Source organism: Cyprinodon variegatus, unplaced genomic scaffold (genome assembly GCF_000732505.1).
Source record: "Cyprinodon variegatus isolate N-32 unplaced genomic scaffold, C_variegatus-1.0 Scaffold152, whole genome shotgun sequence".
Classification (NCBI taxonomy): domain Eukaryota; kingdom Metazoa; phylum Chordata; class Actinopteri; order Cyprinodontiformes; family Cyprinodontidae; genus Cyprinodon; species Cyprinodon variegatus.
Window position 1 is genome coordinate 1,194,329 of NW_015150605.1, and position 24,993 is coordinate 1,219,321.

At 37.1% G+C, this 24,993-nt stretch overlaps 1 protein-coding gene across 2 annotated transcripts in view; it reads left to right on the plus strand.

Annotated features, from left to right (window-relative positions):
* Positions 1-24,993, plus strand: part of sdk1 (sidekick cell adhesion molecule 1) — a 381,738-nt gene that overhangs the window by 229,887 nt on the left and 126,858 nt on the right. For both annotated transcript variants that reach the window (XM_015377352.1, XM_015377351.1), the window contains exon 6: positions 20,121-20,223. In XM_015377352.1, coding sequence (XP_015232838.1) covers positions 20,121-20,223 — 103 coding nt within the window. The remainder of the gene's footprint in view (positions 1-20,120; positions 20,224-24,993) is intronic.

Below are 24,993 nucleotides of genomic sequence, written 5' to 3' on the forward strand. Positions count from 1 at the left end.
TAACCCATCCTTACTTTGTTCTACCTATATGCTGCTTATTCCATCAGTCAGTCTATCACCTGCCCATCTGTCTCTATTTCAGACCAAACATTTATAAGAACCATGTGCACATGTTTTGTATTTTTGTAGCATTGTCAGAATTAAACAATTTATTATTGAAAGCCAATTTAATCTCTGCTTTTCTTTTTCCCTAAAGATAGGAAAAGCTTCCTTAGAATATAAGATATTAAATCTTCTAAAGATAGTTATAATGTTAAAGTTACTGATATATTCAGTAAACCGTGTAAGTGCTGCATGTCGCCAGATGTCCTTTTATCTTAAATTTGATCATTAATCTCAATATGGTGCTTTATCTACAACTATAGGAGCAAAAACAGCGATTAAAGAAAGTATGAATAATTTAATCAATCTAGGCTTAAATCATTTTACAGATCACTTTGGTCCTATAATAAGAAAGTATTTGCTTGTGAATTTAATCAACAACCTAAAGATAAAAATGTGGTTTTCATGTTACTCGATTGTCAAATTTATGCTTTTAGAAAGGTGAAATAGTTTATTTTTATTTGCTTGGATTTAATAAGTAATCATAGGTAAACATGTAGAAAAATTTATGTTTTGTTTATGAATTCTTGATTTTTTTTGTCTACATTTTGAAGGCATTTTAAACCCAGATCCTTAGTTGGGGTTTATTTGTTTTTATATTCCGGAACATTTATTAAAGCTACCCATTAGTGGGTGTTGTTTACGGGTTTGCATTTTCCTAATGTTTATAATGGGAAAGTGTAATACTGGGGTACTTATACAGGTGCTGCAGTTGTTGTTAGGACATTTAAGTGTTTAATTTATGCTCTCTTCTATAGTTGCATCATAAACAGCTCTTCCTGGGCTGCAAGCTAAATTTAACCCTATAAAATGTTGTAAATGTTGCTGTGATGCTGAAAAACCAAAGGGATAGTATTCTATACTGCAGCTACAATAAGTTTTATTTTTATTTGAGGGCATTTTGTTTTCGAAAAACATAGATGTAAATCTCTTTAGTATTTTATTTTCCTTCAGCCATTCTAAGTCCATATGAATATATGTCTGATGGCAGCATTTGAGGACATTTAAAGGAAGTATGATCTTAAAAATGTGGGAAAAATTATGTTTTTACATCTTTTTGGTAAAAGTTACAAGTACTTAAGTCATTTTAATTGTTCCTTTTCTTGTTTTTATTCTGTTTTCAGTATTTCAGATTGGAGTGAGAGTCAGATGGGCTGAATAGAGGCACAGTGAGGAAGTATACAGATAGAATAGTCAATGTACATCTTCTGTAAGCAGAACATCATTCCCATCCCTTTCGCAGAAACTAGAGTCTTGCTCTCTCTAAAGTCGTGACAAATACATGAAGCATTGGAAACAGGGAAAGATAAAGGGAAGGAGAAGAAGAGTGAATGAGGGGGAAAGTTTGGTAGCTGTCAGTTGATGGATGAGCAGAAAACAGTTCGTCTTTCTCTGGACTCCATGATAACGTAGCATCCTCACTTTTACTCTGTCTGTTCCTCTCTGTCATCCATTTCTATGTCATTTCTCTTTCAGGCTGTATTTATATTTCCTGCTGCTCACTGAAAGAGCCTCCTTATCCAGTTTTCCTCTCAAGCTTTTAGATGTCTTTAAGGGTGTGATTTGTGAATGTTGGTCTTTTCTTTTTTTTTCTGCTTCTTTTTATGTGCATTTCCTTAAAGTGCCCTTCTGCTACACCCCGAGGAAATACAACAAATCTAAATTATATCGCTCCCCTTTTTTCCTCTTTCTCCACCACCTGTCTGCGCTTTTCTCTAACTTATATAATTTTTTTCGTCTCATTTTCTTTGGCTGACGGACAGTTGGCAAGAAAAACCGTGGGTCAACAGGTAAAAGAACATTTACATTTTCATTTACTCCCCCCCTACTTTCTGGCTGCATCCTTTGCTCTCTCTATGTAGCTAAACACAAACAAATATTGCTATGACCCAGCTCGTCCAGCAGAAGGTCAGACCTGAGAGCTTATTAGCTAACAGCATCAAAGAAGGTCACAATGGCAGCAGTAATTGGTGCATACTGTGAAATCTACTCATCCTCTGAAGTTTTTCTGGTACTGCCTCAGGCCTAAACAGACACTTGGATAAACTACGATGTGCTAAACTTTTTCAAACCATCTATAAAAGAACTTGTTTCAGGATATGTTCATTATTAAGTACAAAGCACCTTAATTTATGTGATGTGGTAAAATCAGAGGAAGCACACAGCGACATGGACAGGAGGTGGGAATGGGTGGGGGGTAATTATAGCTGCTTAGTTAAAATGAAAGAGCTTGAAATGGGCTTCAAATGTAAGAATATTGAGATAAATATAGCTGAGTGTTTCCATTGTAGTTTTTTGATCAATCTAGATGCAGCACCTTCCACATTTTCCTAAGATACATAAAAAAAAAATGTTGTTTGTTTGAGATTCTTCAAAAGTGATCTTTGAAGTGTTTTAACCAGCTCTACTGCCTTTCTTCCTTTCTGTAATTGCAAGATAAATAGATCCAGCATTGCCTCACCTCTCACTGTGGATGTGGGCTAATATAGAGGTGTTTTCTTGTAGTCATTTCCTAATGAAGATCAACATAGATCTGTCTTGTTTTTCATTTTGAAGATTGGTAAGAGAAATACATCATTATATACTGTATAAACAGGGTACGTTAGAAATCACTGATTATCAATTAGAGAAGTGGTATCCAACTTGTTTGATCAGGACAATTTTTCCCCATAACTGACTTATTAATATTTATTTTGAAACAAAGATGAAAAGAAATAATTATAGTCTGAAAAATGTTTGAAGATGTTTGCTTTCAGAATAGAAAGGTGCACAATTTCTTATACTTTATGGTGTGTTGTATTATATACAGTAAGTCTGACTAAAGGAAAAACACATGGCTAAATAAAGAAAATGCTCTCTTTTGCTTCTTATATTTTTCATTTAACAATATATTAATTTGTCTGAAAAAATTGTGTCCTAAAAACATAAAAAGAAGTCTGTCTACATTAGCTCGATTTTCTTAAGGGACAAATACCATTCTGGGACCGCTACACAAAACTGTTTCAAGGGTTGAAAATGGCTTCGATGCCACCTTTGAGACATCTGAATTAGACTTTTAAAGGCACTCTGAACATCTTTTTAATAAAAGAGTAGGATCCAAACACAGGAAGGAGGTGAGCAGATTCCTGATCTTGTGTATTTGATTAGATCCTTGCAGAAAACACATTTCACTCAGACTCCAAAAGGATCTGGCCATTAGAGCAGTAAACAGGTCTATCTAATGAATAACACCACACAAAAATGGGAGAACAATAGCAGAATATATTAAAACAAAATCATTCAAACAATTTAAAGGTTTTTTAGAGGGACGCATCTATTTCTACTACAATGGAGTTGTTTTTTGTTTTTTTTTTAACTCAGTTAATTTTAAATAATACATTTTTTTGCTCTCTGAATAAATATCTTAAAATGACAGAATCTATTTTTTTCAATTTCTAAAAGAAAATTTGCTGCTGCCGTAAATCTAAAGTAATCCCTTGCTGCTTTGGCAGGTCAGAGCGAGTAAATCGGAGCCTAGCTGTAGTAATCAAAAGCACTTTATGAACTGGTCATCACAAGGTTGACCACCTCTATAAAAAGCAAGAGTTATGGCACTTTGCTGGGCTGGAGTGATCATGTGTGTTAACACAGGAAAGACATCAGTAAAGCCCTTGAGCTGTTGTAACTGTTCCCTCTGTAGCGTGTTTGTTGGCTTGTTGAAAAATGTGTCTTATACAAAGTAAATATGAGGAAGTAGGGAGGATTTTTTTTTTGAAAATTTGATTTAAATTTTTGTTTGAAGTCATCCCATGCATGAGTGGCAAACCTGGCTTGAGCTGCTTGTACTACTTTGTACCTGGCATTATAAGGCTCTGCCACTATATATCCTATTGCATCATGTATTCCTACACCTCTGAAATTAAAGGCATTAACACACTAAATGATGAATGAATTAGAGTCCTTCCAACTCCCCAAATATGCAAAAGGCTTTACAGCAGGAATTCCTGACACCTAATGACCATTATAGGCTCCAAAGATCCTTTTATACATTTTCTATCAAGCCCTAATTAAATTAACATCAACCGGAATGAACTTTGGTTTTCCTTGCAATGATTCCCATTAAGAAAAACTAAACTGATGATATCAGAGAAGTTAGTTCAACCATTGTCATGGTCATCAATACAAATATTACAAAGGAAACATATTTAACAGGTGAATATTAGTCATTTCAATCCCACCAAGAAAAGACGGAAAGCTGGCTTCCCACTAAACATCATTTACTTCTTATGAAAGTGAAAGATCTTAGCGCTTAGATTATTGATTTCTAAATTTTATAGAAAGCTGGTTGGGGTTCATAAAATCTACCCACAAAACCTGATTGTCAACATGTTTTGTTTGGACTTGATTTGGATTGGAAATATTGGTATTAAAGGTCAATATTTCAACAGGTTTTTATTCTTGGATATAAATGAAAGTTTTAAATAGTGGCCATTGCCAAGGCTTTATTTGACAATGATTTACTTTTTCTATATTCTTTCTAAAAAGTGAGAAAGAAAATGAATTATCATTTTTAATGTGCTGTTTCAGGCTACCTTCTATGGCCCTCATGGAGGTGTAATTAATAAGACAATCCACCATTTATAATTCTTTTGTTTTGTTCATGTAATTTTAGGTTTCCATGATTTAAAAAAAAAAACGATTTAGTTTTGAGCAAAACCTGTGTTTGTGGCTTTTAAGTTCTTATCCTACTTATTGATTTGTTTGATTATCACTTGCATAATGTCTGGCTGATTTAATGTCAGATAATGTGCTTTTAAATCTGAGATAATGAAAGAAAAAAGTCTAATGGTCCGAATTATTCTTTCAAGTCAACAAACCTCTTGGCTTCAACAAATTTAGGAATTATTTCGTTAGCTTGATAGCACTCAGAATGTATCATAATGATATTTAATCAATCTCAATATCCCCCCTCCGTACCAGATGCAGCCCTGCTAAAACTGACCAGCAATGACACTGACTTAAACTCAATAAAAAAGAAAAAAAAAAGAAAAACTGAATTGCATTAAACATTTCCTGCAGATTTTAAGGGCCAAGGTAGGGCCTTTGAAGTGTGAAATTTGAACAGTAGCTGCAATTGTATCAGCAGCAGGTGAGAACATAGCCTCCAGGTGTTCAGACAGCGAGCCGAGCACTGAGAGTTTAAGTACTCTGCAAAATGAAAAAGGTCTATAGGATATATTGTGCTCTGCTTTAAGAACCATGAGTGTGCGGTGGCAGACTCAATCTGACTCCCTTGGCTCACAGGGGTTACATTATTCTTCTTCGTCATCCCAACTCCTAGCTAATAAAAGCGTTGCAAGAATGTCTTTTACTCACAGAAGCATTTTAAAAAGACGGATGTACAGTCTCCTCCATGCAGTTATTGGCACCTCTGGTGAAATGTGTCAAAGGCTTTCAAATAAAGTCATCTGTCACTGCAGTAGCATAATCTTACAACTGATGTTTTTAATGATTTCTTCAATAGAAAATAAGTAAAATTAAGGATTTTTGCAATTTATTCTTTATTTTAATTCATCTGCTTCAAAAAGATCTAGGAATTAGTTGGCTACCAGTATTAAGTATGTGTGAGATGTAAACATCCTTGGTTTCAAAACCGCTTAAATTTCTCTTCATGCTGCTCCTGTGATTTAAAGTCCTTTTCAATAAGAGGCCAGAGAAAGTCTAAAGAAACCAGAGCACATCTAACCATGTGTAGCTCAATGTGACAAAGTGCTTCCCCTCCCCAACATCTTGCTACACACTGCTTTCCAGCTAGCTGAAATAAGATTGCTGCACATTTACCTTGCTCACAACAAAAAAATGAATTTAGCTGTTTAGGAAAATATCTGAAAAAGTCAATTTTTGAAATTATTATAAATTAGTTTGAGTTATTTTAGGTTAAGCCTTAAAGATTTTATTTTTGAGGTAGTATTGACACTTTCAATTTGAATTAATATTAGACATTTAGCTAGGAATATTTCATAGGGTTACAGCTTGGTGTATCACATCTCTAGGCTTGGTGTAGGGGGTTTGGGGGTATCCTCCCCCAGAAAACGTTTAAATTTAGATCTCTCTGAAATGTTATTTCCTGCATTTAGAGGTGGAATGCAGCTAACCCTTTGTCTTTTTTCCTAAACTTTTCCTAAACTTTTTTCCTGATTATGGGAAGTATGTGTGGTTGACTAGAGGAGGAAATTTCATAAGGAAGACATGAGATCATTTTTAGGTACAATACTATGTTTCATAGGTCTATTCAGACAATCAGAGCGTTAATTCAAAAAGCAAAAATGCTTCTGCTGCTCCTGTTTTCAATGGCAGAAAGCAGCTTTGCTATATTTGCTGTAATCAGTGGGTGAAAGATTCAGATTATAATCCTGCCTTAAAATATTTCGCTGTCGGAGCCATGCAGACCCCCACATACCGGCAGTGTGGTGTCACTGGGGATCCCCAGAAGCAGCTGCCTCAGGCCAGGTCAACTCTTGTGGGGTTTTCACCTACTGTTCATGGCAGCTGGAAGTTAGCGTGTTATGCATTAAGTTATTGTTTTTCAGGTATATGGTACAAACTGCAGGCGCCAGAATAATAAAAGCGTACATATTTTCCAGGCAGGTTTTGACATTTCAAGTTAATTTAGGCGTTAATAAACTGTTTCAGAGGAGTGATCAAAGCGATCTGCATCAGCAGCGCGGTGTACGTCTCCCTGCCAGCCTCAGATCGGCCTCTCTGATTGGTGGATGTGGCGCATTGAGCAAAAGTGAAATTTTTCCAACTCCAGCATCAGGTGCCTGTGAAATTTAGAACATTTAATTGAAGTTTCTAAGGTAAAAACAGGGAGTACAATTTGTCATCTTTTTAGTGAAGGCCATAGAATGTACTGCTGTACGGATTGCTTGCTAAAAGCCTGAGTCATGTTGTGATTGAATTGAAATCTTTCAGTAAAAAGTAATATGCTAGTATTTGTATCAATACCCCACAGCTCTACTTATATGACTCTGTGAAAGCGTTCAGCTTTCCATAACCTGTGGATCCTGCTGTTGTATTCCAGTGTCAGGTCTAATAATTTTACTCAGAATTTTTTTGGCATACAAAGGTGCATCTGGGAGCGGGTGGGGGAGGAGTGGCGTGGTGGTTACAGCGTTGCGCTTGGATCCCAGAGGCTCTGAGTTCAAGCCCCACTCCCACGGACTGCAACTCTAGGTCTCTGAGCAAGACCCTGAACCCCACCCTGCTCCCCGTGTGCCGCACAATGGCAGCCCAATGCTCCCCAAGGGGATGGGTTAAATGCAGAGACTTCTTTTCGTTGCTTTGTACTTGTGACAGCTTAATGACATAAAGTTGAATTCTGTTCTCTATTCTATAAAAAAAATCTAGAAATCCAAGCTTGCAGTGTAAATTTGTATTATTTCTGGCTTCAATGAACATCTTAAATGCTCTCATATGATGTTACTCCATGGTGGTGCTGATCAAATTTATTTATTCGTTTATTTGATAGTGACAAGTATGTTTCATGCATCATGTCACACACTACAACATTTTAGCTAAGGCTAATTCTCAATGTCTGTCCCCATGCTGCATCATTCTGTCATTTCGGGTTACATCCAGCTGCTTAAGCCTCATCAAATAATGAAACACTTATTTGGCTCCATGGCTCCTATTAACAATGCTCTGCTCACCACTTCAGCTACATGATTTGTGTTCTTCCTATGACTCCTTCCTGTTTATCACATGGATGAAGTAACGATAGAAATACAGAAGATTTGGCAGCTGAAGGACAGGATGCACCTTTCTCCATCCTCTGTGTGTTTTTGTCTCCCTTCTGGCTTGGATGTGCAACTTTCTCTGTGCTGTGGGATTGTGTGTGAGAGCTTGGCATGTCTTGGCTCGTTTTGTTTTTTTATTCTTTTATTGGGATTCTGAGGTAAGTGTGCTATGACGATGACACTTAGCTGCCAGCATGCAGCATTAATGAGCACCATGACACTCAAAGAAACACTCTCACCTTATTTCTTGCACTACTGTGGTATTCTCTAGAGAGATCAGCAAACAATCGCCTTTTTCTCTCCATTTATTTTTCTGCAATCAGTAAAGACACGTTAAAATCATGATTTTCATCACCTAGTTTCCAGATTGTTTTATATATATATATATTGTTATTTTTTCCTTTTCTTAAATATAGTTCTCCTTTCTCTCAAACTTAGTCTTTTTGCTGTTTATGTGGTGTCAGTGTGATATGTGTTAGTTGGATGTGAAACCTGCAGACACATATCTGACAACTCTATTAATACACAGTCAGCTGACACCAGCCCTCTGTTTTGTGTATTGTGTGTGTGCATGAGTGCATGTGAAGGGGAATGTATGTGCGTGAGAGTGAGATCAGCCAACCCCCCTGCTCTCGAGGTCTCTGCAGAGATTTGTCTAAAAGGCTTAAAACACACAGATCTCCAGTCACAGAAAGATCATACACACACAGGCTCTCTATTTGACACTGTTGGGAGTTGACTGACAGATTTAATAGGGGAACAAGCTGTAATCTGAGGGAATCCATTCAAAGATGGATTATACTCTAATCTCTAGACGGAATAGCCTTTCATCTCTCCCTGTCTCTCTGTTCATCTTTCTGTATTCTACCCTAAAAACTCCACCTATCATTTCTTTTCCATGCTTAAATATACAGTTTTTTTAGTTTCAGGCTAAATGACGCAGAATTACCTCACATCCAGCTGTGTCGCCTTTTCAGGGATTTGCTGTTAATCAGTAATAATTCTGCTGATGAGAGAGCATTAGAATGTCGCAGGGCTTTTCAGTCTCTATAGTGGTGAATTTTTAACCACAACTAAGAATAAGGTCACAAAGTAACTAACTTGACACTTGAAGGGTTGTCCCCTCCATTATCATCACTCGGTAATTAATTTTAACTGCTCAATCTCTCGTTAAAAAGCCGTTTCTAAAATACGACCTGGAACCGGAGTATTCCAGTATGATAATCTGGAGCATTAACATGATATTTTAACATTCAGCTGAAAAAAATCTCTATACCTTTGCAAATTTAGATGTCAAATTATTTTTGTTCAATCAAGATCCAAAGACAAGGGGAGTAAAAGTAGTACCAATGTGAAATTAACTTTTTAGATAACATAAAAACTTTCATATCAAAAATGATACCATCCTCTCTCAATTAAAGACGGAAGAATGACGTTAGAGCTATCAGAAAATTGCTGACTTGCTTTTTGCGTTGTGTTTTGGTAATTAAGTCTGTTGATGAGATGTAAGGCAAGGTAAATTGTATAGCACATTCTTGGAACAAGACAATTTAAAGGGCTATACAGGATGAAAATTGACAAAAGACGACATGAAAATGAGTATTTCGTTTTAGCAGTTTTCTCTGAATTTCTCCTTTTTTTAACCATATTAGTTTAACCTAAATCTTGAATGGAGCTTCTTTATGTATAGTTTTAATCTGGGTGTAAAGAGTAGACCTTAACTGGAAGACCGAGTCATCTGGGTGGGTGATACACTGACTACAGATTTTGGTGCTCAACCATTCTCTGCGATACAGGAAGCCATATAAGGACTTGTTCTCCAGTGCTTGCAGCCAGTTCCATGTCAGCAGCAGCTGACTGATTCACTTATAAGGCAAACCTGTCAACTAAAGACAAACACATGGATGAGTTGTTAAAGATTGAAGTCTTGGTTGGAAGGCCTATTGACCTCACCTTAATCTTTAGTGGACATCTTTTCCAATTAATTTTTTGTTTTTTCATTCAGTTAAATTGAGTTTATTTACATAGCGCCAATTCACAACACGTAATCTAAAGGCACTTTAAACAGACAATACAGTCAGATTGGTTGAAAGATTATGTCAAGGCAAAACAGTTGATTGTATACAGTCATTGACTTGCAAGACACATTCTTCCTGAATGATTTTGTGGTGAGGATTTTCACTTTCATTTAGTCCTTGGCTATTCAGCAATCCCTCACACCTAGCATGCCTGTAGTAACTGTGGAGAGGAAAACTCCCTGTTAAGTGAAAGAAACCTCCAGCAGAACCAGGCTCTGTGTGAGTGGCCATCTGCCAAAGCCAACTGGGGTTCAAGCAGACAGCGGCAGACAGAAAGAAAGAAGCAGAGATACACAAGGCAACGGTCAACAGATGGCCCCCGTCAAGGAAACACACAGCCAGGCAGACAAGACAGCTATCATGTCATTTTAAACAGATTTTGGTATTTTTTCATTGTTGTACTTGTGAGCAGTTTTTTAATAACTCCCATTTTATATTTTAGCACCTTATATTTTTTGTCACAGCCGGATATTGTTTTTTTTTTCAGGTAAATGCATCAATACAAATACAAATCTATCTTAATTTTGTTACCTCTCCTTTTATTGCACACCAAAATACTTTTGTTTGTATTTTGCTACACTTGCTGCATTAGTCCTGAGTTAATCATAATCTATAATCAATGACATCAGAATCAAATAAAAGTCAAAGAAATCTATGATCCCTCCAAAAAGTTTTTTTTGCATCTTATTAAATGACTTTTTCTATCAATGTTGAATTCATGACTCGTTAAAAGGGGATACAGTAAGCTCTCTCAAGAGTTCTCAACCCTTCAACTATTGCCATTTTCAACTATAAGGTGTATTTATTTTTCTTAATGATGAAGGCTGTTGAGTTAAAATAAAATTTTTGGACTGCAATTGCTTGGAAAGCAGGTTATTAAAAACATCATTTGGTTGCATTTAATAATGTCAGTTAAAAAACTACTTGAAGAGGAAAAGATGGGAATGGAGACTGGGGAGAAAATGGGCAGTTAGAAAAAAGAGATTGAGACAAGATAAAATGATAGATTTCCCCTGAGAAAGAAGATGTTAGACACGCTGACAGGGAGAAGAGAAGAGTGCAGATCACACAGCCGTATGGCATTTTACTTTTGCCTCTATTTCCTTCAACATGTCTGTCACTACAGGAAAAAGACCATCTGCACAGTTCCTCCTCAGTTTTCCCCATCTGCATACACACTCCAATGTATCCCTGTGATCTGAGTGCTCTTCCTTCTCTATGATGTTATCTTTGGTCCCATTAGTGTTTTTTGCTGTCCAAATTTGTCCTTGCTCCCCCCTCAGACACCCAGTCCTATAGTTAATAGGTTGGGTTCATGTCCCCCTACACTCATTATCTGCTGCTGTTGCTGCCATTAGGGCTGCACTGATGGTTAGTAGTCGCTGTCTGACCTCTGCTTCCCACACTGGACAGCTAATGGACACATTGTGCTTTTTCTCCATACTTCCAACTCTGTCTCTCCATCATCCTTCTGCCTCTTTATGTCCTCCACCCACACCCGCTGATCTCTACTTCTTCAAGAACGTGCGTTTGAACCTGAAGCTTGCCTTTTCAGCTTGATGCTCTCTCTTTCCAGTTATGATAAAGACAACACTTTGCAAATAAAAACACAACATGAGCTGATATTCATTAACATGAGAAACAAAACTGGTCCCACTCACGAGCTTTTACTTTTGAAAAACAGCAGTAGAAGCCAGTGCTGTGTGAGTTCAATATCTCCAAGATTATCTTTTAGGTTTGATTTATAATGAAAACTTTCCACAAAAGGGGTGGTACGGGGATAAATGGTAGATCTTTACAAATACAGAGGAATTGGTCTTTTGATACAGTTGTCCCAAGTTCAAATCCTGACTCCAACGTATTTCTTCCCTTTCTTTTCACCCCATTTTCTGTAACTGTAACTGCTTATAACAAGGTGCAGGTTTTTCTGTTGATTTTTCCTAACCGCCAGAGGGGGAACTCAAAGTTGGAAATTAAAGAATAAGCGGATACTTTTCAACATGCTAGTAGCGGGCCCGACGGAGAACAAATATCCAGAATTTCCGCATTTGGACATTTATTTGCCTCATTAAAGCTGCTGAACCAATGAAGAGACTGAGCTCAACTCCTGGAGAGCTGAAATAAAGAGCTGATGGAGCCCCATCTTTCAGTAGAAGCTCTTACTGCTGCAAACCAACAAGCTAATGGGAGCTAGCATTCTTCTACGTTCCTACTCCAGGGGCTATATGTAGAGCTCCCCCTACAGGTTTGGTGGGAGACAATTCAGTAGATACCAGCGGGTTACTTTTCCAGTTTTTTCAAAAAATTTTGTGGGCACGGCTTATAGTGAGGTGTGCTCTATAGTCTGGAAAATATGATAATTAGTGAAATGAAAACCACCTGTGTATAATCTAAGTATCAAATTATCTTTCAGGATGAACACATTATTTTTAAAAAGGTCCTGGTAGAGCAGACTTCTCACTTCTGGGCCCCGATGTCCTGCACATTCGGCTTCCACACATGAATCCAGTCGCTGAATGACCTCCTTAGCATGCAGTCAAGTTTTCCAGAGTCCTGCTAAGGACCTGCATGTTTGAGTCATGTCTGTTGAAGCAGAAACACATCTAAAAAGAGCAGGATACTGAGCTTATAGGACGGGAACTGAAAAAGCGTGCCCTAGAGAATGTAACACCACTAGGCAAGGCATCTCACCATCCAAACCAGGGAGCTCCCAGACAAGTAAGGGACAATGTTGTTTAGAAGTCAACGTCTGGGTGGTGTTACAAAAAAATCCAAGTACTTTGCACTCTGTGGAAGCACTATCAAATCCATTATCTTTAAATGGAAATCAAATGTTACCATAGACAAATCTACCAAGAGCATTCCCCCAACAAAACTCAGACCCAACAAGAGGGGCATTAATCAAAGAGGCAGTGAGCCTGAAGGTGTCGCACAGCCCTAGAACAGAGAATCGAGTATCTGTCCTGAAAACTACAGTAGCTCCTATGCTTTAGAGCTTGAGTCTATATATAAGAAAGCATGTTCAAAAAGACATGTGGTCGACTCCCCACAGGAGGGTACTCTGAGACTGAGACTATAAGTAAACCTTTTAGCCACAAAATAAAACTCTGTCTCATGAAAACCCAACACATCCCATCATTCCACGAGCACCATCCCCACAGTTAAACATGGTAGCATCCTGCTCTGTGATGGCCTTTTAGCAGCATGGACTGGAAAGTGGGTTTGAGTTGAGGAAAAAATGGCTGATGCTAAACTTTCTTAAAAAAAAAAAAATGGCTTCGGTTCGAGGCTGGGATGCAGGGCTCTTGCCAGCAAATTCTCCTGTAATGTGCTGTTACGTTCTGTTTCTTTGCTGTTTGTTGAAAATTAGGCTGATATGCTCATTTTTAGTGTAACATCTCTTTGACTGAGATCTAGGTTTTTCTTTCCACTGTATCTAAACTGTTTAGAATTATAGCTTATTATCTCAATATCCTGATTTTAATGAGCATAAAGGCAGCAGAAACAGTATATTTCCCAAGGCAGGTGAATACAGTACAGCCCAGACAGCAGAGAGCAAGCTTAAAAGAATTAAAAAGACACCCTTCATAAAGAATCCTGGCAATAACCCTGATATGAAAGTTCACCTTTTCAGGAAGACAAAGATTTGAAGATTACTGTTAAAGCAATACTCAAGTAGTTTAAGGGAAACCGTCAAATATGTTAGATGGCTGACTTTAAGTCCTGATCTCAATTCATTTAAGAATCTCTGGTTCGACCTGAAAAATCTCTTTTCAGCAATGTTTGGAACCTATGGGATTCACATGCTCAGCCTCCTGGTTAACAATGGCTGGCCTAAAAAAGATATACAGTATATATGTTATGTGCAACAGTTGTATAAATATAAAACACTTTTTTGAGGTCAGAAAGAAATTAACAGCCTTAATTTGAATGAATCGAACAGTAGCTTTAGAAAAACTATAATAAGGTATGCAGAATACCATGTCTGAACCCATGATGCGTTGAATAATCATGCTGAAGGGCTACAGCAGGTGGCTCCTTTATAGATAATGACAGCAAACTGATGATACAATTAGCAAGAACGAGTTGGTAAAACCTGGCCTGGGTTCAATTAGTCTGAATTACAGCAGAAACATTCAAAGAAAAAGAATTGGTGGAAACAACAAGAAAGCATGGATCTATTATAAACTAATCAGTGGTGGTGGTGTGATGGTTCGGTTTAGTTTTACGCTTCTAGCCCATTCCGCGACTTGAATGCAACAAAGTACTGTTTCCATTTCTTTATGACCTCAGTACAACATATCATCCACTTATGGCCACCCCCAGCAGGAAAGTTCACCAAGTCACAAACATATCTCTTCTCAAACTAGTTTCTTGAACATAGCAATATACAGTACCTCACTTGCCTTCACAGTCACCAGAGGTCATCGGATATTCACTGTTTGTTACAATCATGCCAGTATGGACTGAGATACAGCTGAACCTAAAAGTTTACATACCCTTCCATTGAAGAAAATTATAAATTTGCACTAGTAATTCAAATAACACAAAACTGAAAAAAGTAATTAGAAATAAAAAATAAAACTTTGTAAAATAAAATGATTTTCTAAAACACAGAAAAACACAAAAAAAACACAAAATGTTCCAGACCAATTAAAATACTTTGCTCATGAACAGTGAACCAAGATACCCGTCAACAGGTGCAGAAGTCTGACTTAGCATTTCCTGAACATCACATAGAACACCTGATTTCAGGGATTAACTCAATATATTCAGAAACATTGTCATCATTACAATTTTTTTAATATAAATTTTTCATTTATTATTACTTTTGTCAGTTAAAATTTCTTTTTACGTGCAGGTGATTTTTATTTTCTCTTTAATGGAGAGGTATGCAATTGATTATTTTTAACTTCTTTATTCAGTCTCTCATAGAAGAGCAATTAAGCCAATTCTGAAGCCAAATGTTGGTCTTAGAAAGTGAACCAAATAAAACAACCCTTTGAGCTTATATAAGCTCTTATCTGATGTGGTCTTTTTTTTCTATTTGTGCTTCACTGAACAACAAAATGCTGTGATTCCCAGTTACCACTTTATGAAATTCAGATAACCTGACTGGAACGCAGGTCATATTGAGTGCAAAAGCCTTCTGTTTTATAAACACCAGAACACACTTCAGATGTTAGGCAGAAATGTAAACATTTCGAAGGATTTAAACATCCTCACTTTAGACAACTGTAAGCCACACAGAAGTATAAAATAGTTTTGTGTAGGTGTGGGATGTTATGCTTAAGAGGATGTAGCAGGGAGTATGAAACAGATATCATGTTTAGTTAGTTATTTAATGAGAATTAAACAGAGTATTGTCCTTTTTATGAATGAGGTCAAAACTGAGAAAATGTTTTGCAGGTACTGTAGTTTCAGATCACATAGATTCTGCTAATATTTATCATAATGTGTTTATTTTTTAACAATGTTTAACATTAAGTATTACATTTTTTCACGTACTCATAGCAGAGAAAATCACGTATTTTTCTCACATTATTTTAATGCATTTAGATCTACTTGATCTAGTTTAAGCTAAATGCTATCCCAAGTATATTGACTGATTTGTGTGAAAGACCTCAGTGAGCCATCTCTAAGCTCTCAGTGGCTTAAAACTCGTTTACATCCTGGCAACTTCTCAGCAGATGTGACAGTTGCCTTCTGATGCAACAGAAAGATAACGAGAGCCTTTCTAGATGTATTGTTTTTCTAGATGCACATTTTATGAGTGACACAAACCATAGCAGGTTTTCTGAAGACATAAGATTATACGGAAGGAAAAGTAGGAAGGCGCTTACGGAATTGAAAATGCAAGAAATCCAAATATGTTCCATACACGCAGCAATTCAATCTATTGAATATTGTTGTGGCAATTGCTATTACTTTGTTAAAATAAAAGCCTTCCAATTACATTTATTTAATCAGAGTACAAAGTGCATACCTCTTTATACATTCAAGTACGTAATATGAATACAATAATGAAATGTAACAATAAAAGAAATACATTCTACTGTTATCTATCATATATTTAGTAAAAATGTCTAGAGAACAATAAATCAGGAGATGCCTGTATTTATTCCAAGCTCAAACACCTTAAAATGCACAAACAGATATAAAGTTTGATGTGTGTTCTAAATAAAAGGGGGTTATGAGAACTTCCACTATCTCCTCCATCTATCTTTTTTGTCATTTCTTGTACATTTCATGCATGGACCATCTTTTGAGTCAAGGCATTAGTGAAGGTAGGCATCAAGACAGTTGTGAAAATCAAATATTTGTGAATATTTATGTCACTTCGGGCCCCATTCCCTGCCCGTCATCTCGTGTCGGCTTGTCTTATTACACATCTGTATCGAACGGAGATGACTTCCCAGCACTTTATCTCTGATTGAAAAACGAGAGAGAAAGCAAAAGAATGAGAAGGATGAATAAAGAGCAGAGTCAATTACCACCTTTTCCTCCTTCTCTTCAAAGAAAGATCAAAGCTGAGCCCCTACCTTTCAACACCCACTCTCATCTTTGCTTCTACTCAACCCCCATCCCGTGCCTCCATCAGAGCAAGTCTGTTCATTTGTACTCACTACCTTTCTTTTGGAAATCCATATATTAATAAGTCCTACAGGTTGCTCTCAAAGCTGTACCAAATCAGATGTCATTTTTTTAGGTTCATCTAACCACCTTTTTCTATTATTTCTATTTACTTAGCAAATATTGAACATTTTAAGTTGAATATTTGTAGTCAGCAATTTTTTTTCTTGTTTGTTTTTCTATTCTCATGGGAGGCCATTCCAGTCATAAATCATACACACACTGCACTCCTCCACACATCTTTCAGACCATAAATCTTTCTTCACATAAAGTGCTGTACTTGTTTTTGTGAACACTATCATAGTAACTCACACACACTGCCATGCAATCTCCAACAAGTCAGACGGCAGGTTGTAGAGAATTAGGCTGTGCACACTGGGGAGGAGTCATTTTGGAGGGAACAACAGTTTGAAAGGAGAAGAAAAATGTATCTGGTTTCAGCTTCCCAGTCACAAAAATTCTAATTTCTTTCTCTTTTTGTACTTTGCATGGACACTGGACTTAATATCCTAATTAGAGTAGAAGGGGAAAACTCATTTTGCACACCCACCATTCTGATGTTGTAGTCTGGAATTAATTAGCACTTCCATGTCTAGGATCAAAATGTCTTCAGATTTCAATATAGTGTGCAAGACAGGAAGAACAAATCCTGAAAAACAGGGGCTTCAGTAGGCCAAATACACTTCCTTAGATGTTCAAATGAAACTCTTACGCATGAACTATAGCTTATTGTTCCTTAGGTAAATTAATGTTAAAGTAGAGTGGAGGATTTTCCTGCCCTCTTCACTTTAAAGAAAAATTGCACGTACACAACCCTGTACCCTGTAGGCCTATTGAACACGTGCAAGAGCATGCACAAGCCCATTTCTCCTTGTGCACGCTCTGTTTAAAAGTTGCTGTTCTCATAGCTCATACAAGCTTACTGTGTCCGATCGTCCGTCCTAACCCCTAAAATCAATTTATAGAGCAGGGACTTTACAGTGGACTTTATAGTAAACTCTCAGTTAACTTACCGTTCAAACAGATGATCACTGCTTTTTGCTTACCGTTGGTCATGTAACTTCTCCACTGCGTGACGCCTGCACCATCTTTGTTTTTAATGTTTTTAACCATCGCTGTCGGGTAGCGACAGCCTATGGTGACAGCGAGCCAAAGTGACAGCAAATCCAGTAATGCTTTACGAGGAGAGCTCTTTGGCAAAGCATGCCGGGATATATCTGCCTCTTCTAAAGCCTTACTTTTCTTCTCATATGCTTCGTAGACACTTTTTCTCTTACAAGCCTTCGGCCATTTTTAAAGAGCCGCATTGAGAAAGGTGAGCTTCAAAAGCTGTCTGAAACCGAAGCTCACCACACATATACGCCAGAAAATTCGCAGGCACAGAAAAAAAAGCTAACTGGAAAAGTAAAGCCTTACATTAATATATCACCAGAATGATTGACAATTAGGAGGACATTTATTTTGATGGCCCGGAAATAAAAGATCGTCCTATATACCTTTAAGCCACGAGTTCTGCATTAGGTGGTATAACTATGTCAACTTACAGAGATAAGCATGCTTTTTCTACAAATTTTTGTTTTTCAGGATCATCAAACAGATATATATCATAATAAGGAAATCATAGCTTTTAACTTTTTTGAATGATTATCAGTTTTCACTCATTAAGAAAACCAAGACCTATCCAAACCAACTTTGCCCTGTGTGAAAAAAATCTCATATTTAAAATGTTTTGGCCCTCTTGGCAGTGACAACTGGCACCAATATGTCTGTGTAAATTCTCAGTCATCTGACACATCATGGCAACCTCCAAACAGGCTTAAATTGAAAGGCAGCTGGACTTTCATTTAGTTTTTTCATGAAGACATTTCAACATCTATCCAGGAGTCTTTGTCAATTCTGTCGGCTCCAACCAGAGCAAACTGTAATTGCAACGCTGATGTTTTTATGCAGCATGGAGGTCTACCCTCCAAAGCACTTTCCAAATCAGATGCGACTGGCACCAAGCATTTGCAATAACAGGCAATCATTCTTTCTTGCCCATGTAGAGCAGCAGTGGCCGTAGTCAGTCCTGAAGGGCAAATTTTCTGCATGTTTTATAGTTCATAAAGGGTTCTTCAATTCCAGTCATTGTGGTAGATTTGTCCGTGCTTCCAAACACCTCCTCAGTATGCAATCAAGTTCTCCCGAATCCTGCTAATGACCTGATTATTTGACTAAGGCAGTCATTTCAAACTCTAGTGCTCGAGGGCCGCTGTCCCACAACCCTTAGATGCATCTCTGCTCCAACACATGTGACTCCATTATACGCTCATTAGCAGAGCATAACAGTGAGGAAGTTTAGCTATTTCATTCAGGTGTGTAGGGAAAGAAACACACTAAAAGTTGCAGGACAGCGGCCCTCAATGATTAGAGTTTGTGGCCACTGGATTAAATTGTGTTGATGCAGAGATAAAAGGTGCAGTACCTCGAGTACCTTGAAGAACCATGATTTAGATGTTTCTCTGAAAATTAAGGTATTCGAGGCATGAGAGGCTGGAGTTAAAGTGCTCATTCAGAGGTGAACTTGTTGATATGCATCTGATCGTCTTGCCTCGTGACTCGAGCTTGAGGCCACAAACTAATAGCTAAAGTTTCTTCCTCACTGATTGGACATTGCCTAAGAAAACTTTTTAAGCATGCATGTTGTGAGTTTGTGTTGCACTCAAACAGCATCAGACTCAGAGCAATGAGCCATTGGACTATATCAAACACTGGTTATTTGCTGTAATAGATAAATTGAATTTTCAATTGTTTTGAGGCATTATTTAGAATTGTAGTTTTCTGAATTGAACATGGAGATAGGCACCAGCACCCCTCACCACACTGCTTGGGATAAGCGTGATGGAAAATGGATGGATGGCTGGATGAATTGAACATATTTGGAAAGTGTAATTTAAGGCCCAGTATGTGTGAAGGATTATATTTTTAACATGGATTTTTGTATTTCTTTAAGCTTGTCATGCTATTAATGACTCCAGTAACAATACTATGGCATCTACACAAAATGTATTTACCCTTTTGACCTTTTCTGAACACTATCCAGCTGTAGGGAGAGATGTTTTGAAATCACTGCAGGGTAACATTATTGTCACCATTCTACTTTCACATTAAATTTACTGTCAAAAATTGTCCACCGTCGTTTCAGTAGATTTCGAATAAGTCATGTTTGAAAGAAACTGACCATTAAGCACCAGGTATCATGAAATAACTCATTCTTTTTGTTGGTAAAATGAAGAAATTTCATTGCAGAGAAACTCAAAAGTCTTTTTTGCAAATTCTTAACTTCATTTTTGAGATAAATGTGAGTGTGCCTTTTAATATTTAAACTTTTTGTGATAAGTAATATTTTGTGATGAGTAATAAAAAAAGTACATTGCTGCATATGGTTGTACAAGTGAAAAGAATGTAGCTCGGATCTATGTCTGTGGATATGGTGCTGGGTGTGCAAGTAGGATTTATGAGGTAAACATTCACTTTTTTTTTCCTTCAGGTCCTGAGTCAGAGCATGTAGCACCAGCAATTGTGATTGGACCTAAAAACACAACAGTTGTACTGGGGAAAGAGGCTACGCTGGAGTGCATTGCCAACACAAGGTACATTTCCTTTGTGTTCATTCATAACTGTATTCACAAGTGTGAGTAATTCCAATTTTTCCAGGCAACCCTGTATCCTTCCAGGAAAGTTAGAGGTCTCTTTGCAATCTTGTAGCTCAGTGACTGTATACAGGTATTGTACACAAACTGCAGAATCCATCTCTTCAAAAGACGCTTTACATCAATTTCTATGTGCCTTATATACAGTGGTGTGAAAAAGCATTTACCTCACACCCCTGTGTTTCAGAACATCAGACAAATGTAGATATGTCAAACACAACACAAGTAAACATAAGATGCAGTTTTAAATGTAGAATTTTGTAATTAGGAACAAAAATCAAAACCCATAAGGACTTATGAGAAAGTTGATTGCCCCCTAAACTTTATAGCAGGCTACCCTCTTTAACAGCAAGCACTGCAATCAGTAGTATCTATCAATAGTCTTTTTTAGCACTGTAAATGAATTCTGGCCTCGTCTTCAACTAATTTTTGTATAATTTTTTTTAATTTGGCCAGATTCCAAGATTTTTGAGTATGAAATACCTTTTTAAAACAGCATCTCTATAGGATTCAGGGCAGGACTTTGTTTTTCTTCAACCATTCAGAGGTGGACCTGCTGATATGCTTTGTATCGCTGTCCTGCTGCAGAACCAAAGTTGGTTTTAGCGAGAGTTATATTTAGGGCAGGGTAGGGGGATGGGGCATGACCCTGTTTAATAAAACGAAAATAAGGGATTAAGTTGAAATGTTCTGGATATTTGAGCCAGATTAGGTTTCACGGAAGCAGTAATACAACAGTTATTAATGTAAATGTGTTTTTTTGTGCAGCTAGCCTGCTTCCAACCAGGTTAATAGCCAGGCTAACTCAAACCTGAGTGCCATAGATGCAGGGTCAGCAGTAACACTGATCAGAAACCAATGACTTCTTCTCCTTCCTCTTTTTCTTGGGACCATTGGCTGGTGGTGGCAAACATTAATAGACATTATCGCCATCTACCTTGGCAGAACTGGAGCATCAGACCAGCCTAATTAGGGATACAAGTTGTCGATTAATTAATTAAAAGACTTGGTGTTGTTTTCATCACCAGAACCAGGATCTAGTTGTTCTCAGAGGACTTTTAGGACTTTGCTCCATGAAGTTGATTAACTCGTATAAGCCTATCCTGCTTATTGTTAGCATGACTTTTTCTATCATGTTAGAAATATTTTGGTTAATGCATTACACCTTTCTATTATCACATCCTTCCAAGCTAAGCAGAACATTTCTGCTGTTTCGCAGTGCAAGATGGCTAAAACGTTTATATTTAGAAACAGAATCGTGTAAAGTCCATTCCGCATCCTTGGTGCTATGAAATAGTGTAAATGATCCTGAACTGGACTGGACTGTGGCTTAATTTATTTCTGCTGGCATTACTTCTCTTGCAAATACCATTGGGACTCACTTAGACAATGGTAACATTACAACATTCCTTGTAAGGGGACATTATCAGTTAATCAAATAAAAGAAATGTTAGCATTAACTGGCCATTAATCTTAAATTGATTTTGTTTTATCCCTAAACTGAATATTTAACCAAATATTAAAAGAAAGCCATACGGTTCAGGTAAGAGTAAGTTATGGTTAGGCCTGTCAAATAAATAAATTTGTTATGTGAATTAAATAACATGAATACATCTTATTGCTTCCAAACCTGTTCCTGTACCTAGATTCCTTTGAAAATAGGTTTCCATTTGTTTATATAAATAACAAAATGATGGGAATACCAGTATGATGATAAAAAAATATATCTGCTGTTAAATAAAGATTTTTATTCCAGATGTACTCTGGAATGGAACCTGGGTATCTGCACTGAAATTAACAATTTAGACCGCTACACCACAGAAATATAATACACATTTATAATCAGATCTCCATATGTTACTGTAGTGACTTTCATTGTTTTAATCCTCAGGATAATAGTTTTTTTATTTGATTAAAGTTACAACTCCATAACTTTAATCAAATACATGAACATGAATTATTACATTTGCAGTTATGCGCTGGGGTAGAGAATGAGTATTTTATTCTGTTAAGGAATTTAGTCAAGACCTCATGGTGTCTTGCAGAAAACTGATGACCTGTTTTAGCTTGATTAATTTCACCTGGCCTGACATCGCCTCACCTGGCATTTGTTGAGAGGGTGAATCCAGGAGGTACTCCTCAGGTTGTGTCTAGTCTGGCTCTAATCCTGGGATTCCTGAATTCAGCTTTTGTGAAATAAGCCTAATGTCTCTTCCAATTTTTTTTCCCTTTAGACCATAAGTTCAAAAAACAGTACTTGGTTTTTACTTGATTGCCTTTTTACTTTTTTTTATTTTTTTGTGGATGTTCTTTAAAACCAAAACATGACAAGCATTCAAAAACTGAGAATTCAGCAACAGGCAAACATTTTAAATCAATTTTATACATTCACTTTGTAAAAGTGTTGTTTTGTTGGAAAAGAAAGAAGTCAGATTTATACCAGTACCAGGTTCATAGACAAGTCTAATTACACATCAGCACCCACACTATGCACTTGTATAAATACAGACTGATCTTTGCCAAATGAAATAACAGTTCTTACTAAACTTGATATTAGAAAAATGTATTTGCTCAAAATGAACCACATCTAATTACTTATTGAATTCTGTAAAGTCAACAGCTCAATGCTTTCAGCTGGGTGTCTCTAGATAGAAATTGTTTTAACCGATCTGTCTGCATAATTTGTCTGCCGTGAGATGATGGTTTTCTGAGTTAGAGCTATATGACTTAACTGAATTCAATTAGATTAATTATCTCACTCAAACTAAGTTATTTAAAGCTATATAAAATAAAACTATTACACATATTAGTAAAAAAAATCTGCAGTCTAATTCATTCATTCAATAAATCTCAACCCTGTTTAGTTTAAGATTTTTTCCATGTCCATTCTTTATGTCTGAAAGGTAACACTTTGCGTAGATATTCCAAACATGCTCTCCTATTCCCCTCAACCTAGACTCAACCTAAATAGACAAAATGCCTCCAAACCTTTTATTGTGCTGAAGATGATTACAATAGTACATTTGTCAATAAGAGCCCTAATTGGCTTCCCACCACGGGGTTAAGGGAGCAGAAGTGAATCCTACCTTCAATCAGGCAAAGTACAGCCACAGCGAGAAGCATTTAAAATTGGGGTAAAATTTGACCTTCCTAAAGGAAGTTGGGGTTACTCCCTGTTTTGTGTGGGCTGAATTGAAGTGAGTTCATCAAATGAGCATGCTAAAGAACCATTTGTATGTTCTTATGTCCACCACCCACTGGGCTGAAAGTGTAGTGCAGTTTCTATCGTACTGATTGTCGTAGGGCTTCCAGAGTAATGGGAAAGCACACTGATGAATTACCCAGGATTCGTTTTACCTGTTGAATACGAATCCTGGGGTTTTAAACGCTACTGCTTCCAGTGAAAAAAGGGCTTATGTAGAAAATGTGAGCTAAAGATATGGTCATAAGGTAATGCTACACTTTGCCACAACACCATAGTCACAATGAGAGTTTACTATAAATACTGTCAGTGTCAAAGTAAAGTTAGACAAAAATGTCATCTTCTGAAATATTAAGTCAGTGAAGCCAAGAGGATCGGATACCAAGTTTCCAAGTAAAAAAAAAAAATAATATGTTCAGCAGGTGGGGCTTCGATGGAGTCAGCATAGTTCAATATCTGCCCACATTCCCTCACTTCTAAAGATTGATGATTTTTAAGAACTTTTAGTTCTCCATGGCTTAACTACTACCAACACATTTAAAGGCAATGGCTAAAACTCTATAAAAAGTTTGTGAAAGTTTGACATGTACAAAAATGAAAAATGGCAAATAATTACCCTTTCACTAAAAATGGCTGGCTTCCTATCGCCTTTATGCCATACTTCCAAGATCCTTTTGCCTTGATTTTTTAAGACCTACCTTTGAACCTTATGTAAAATTTCTATAACTTTTGGTTTGGCTTACCTATAGGCGATGTTAAACTTTATGCTTCAATTTTTAATTGCTTAAAGGGGGGCATACACTGAGCAAGTTTTTACCCTTTTCAGGCTGATTCTCCAGTTGTGCGAAAATTTTTTTGGATCGGGCCAAGTTTAAGCCTTATCATTCGTCCTGCAGTATACAGGGGGTGACAAGGGGCAAGTAGCCTCTCACGACAACCTTCCAATCAGGAATCGTAGGGTCGGGGAAAATCAAACATGTTTGAAAATCATTCCACGCTCATGAGGTTTTTCGTGAGCAAATCCTGCTGTTGAAGCAGAACTACGAACATCTTTTCCTTCTTGTTCTTCTACGGTCTAAGTTTGGCTGCCAGATTGATGAGTCCAACCAGCGCCATCTCTCGGCGCTCAGTCCAACATGTGGTTTTTGGATGTACAGTGTGAGCAGTTACAGTAGATCACATCAGAGCGTTGGGCTGTGCAGTACAAGAACATGGATCATGAGCTGTGAACTTTTAAACCCTGCAGTTTTGTTGTACAGTCTGAGCTGTAGCTGAGTACAAAGATTTAAAATATTGTACAGTGTATGCTAACCCTTAGAAAACATCCATTTTTCTCTGGGGACAGTACTGATATATTTTGAATATGTTAGAGCCTAAAAAGAAAGCCAATTTAATTTCCAGGAGAATAATAAAGAACATTAAAAATACAAAAGACCTTCGCAGCGCTTAGCTGCTCTGGGCTCATTGATTGCTGAAAACGTCTTTTGTCCTTAAAAAATTTCTACAGA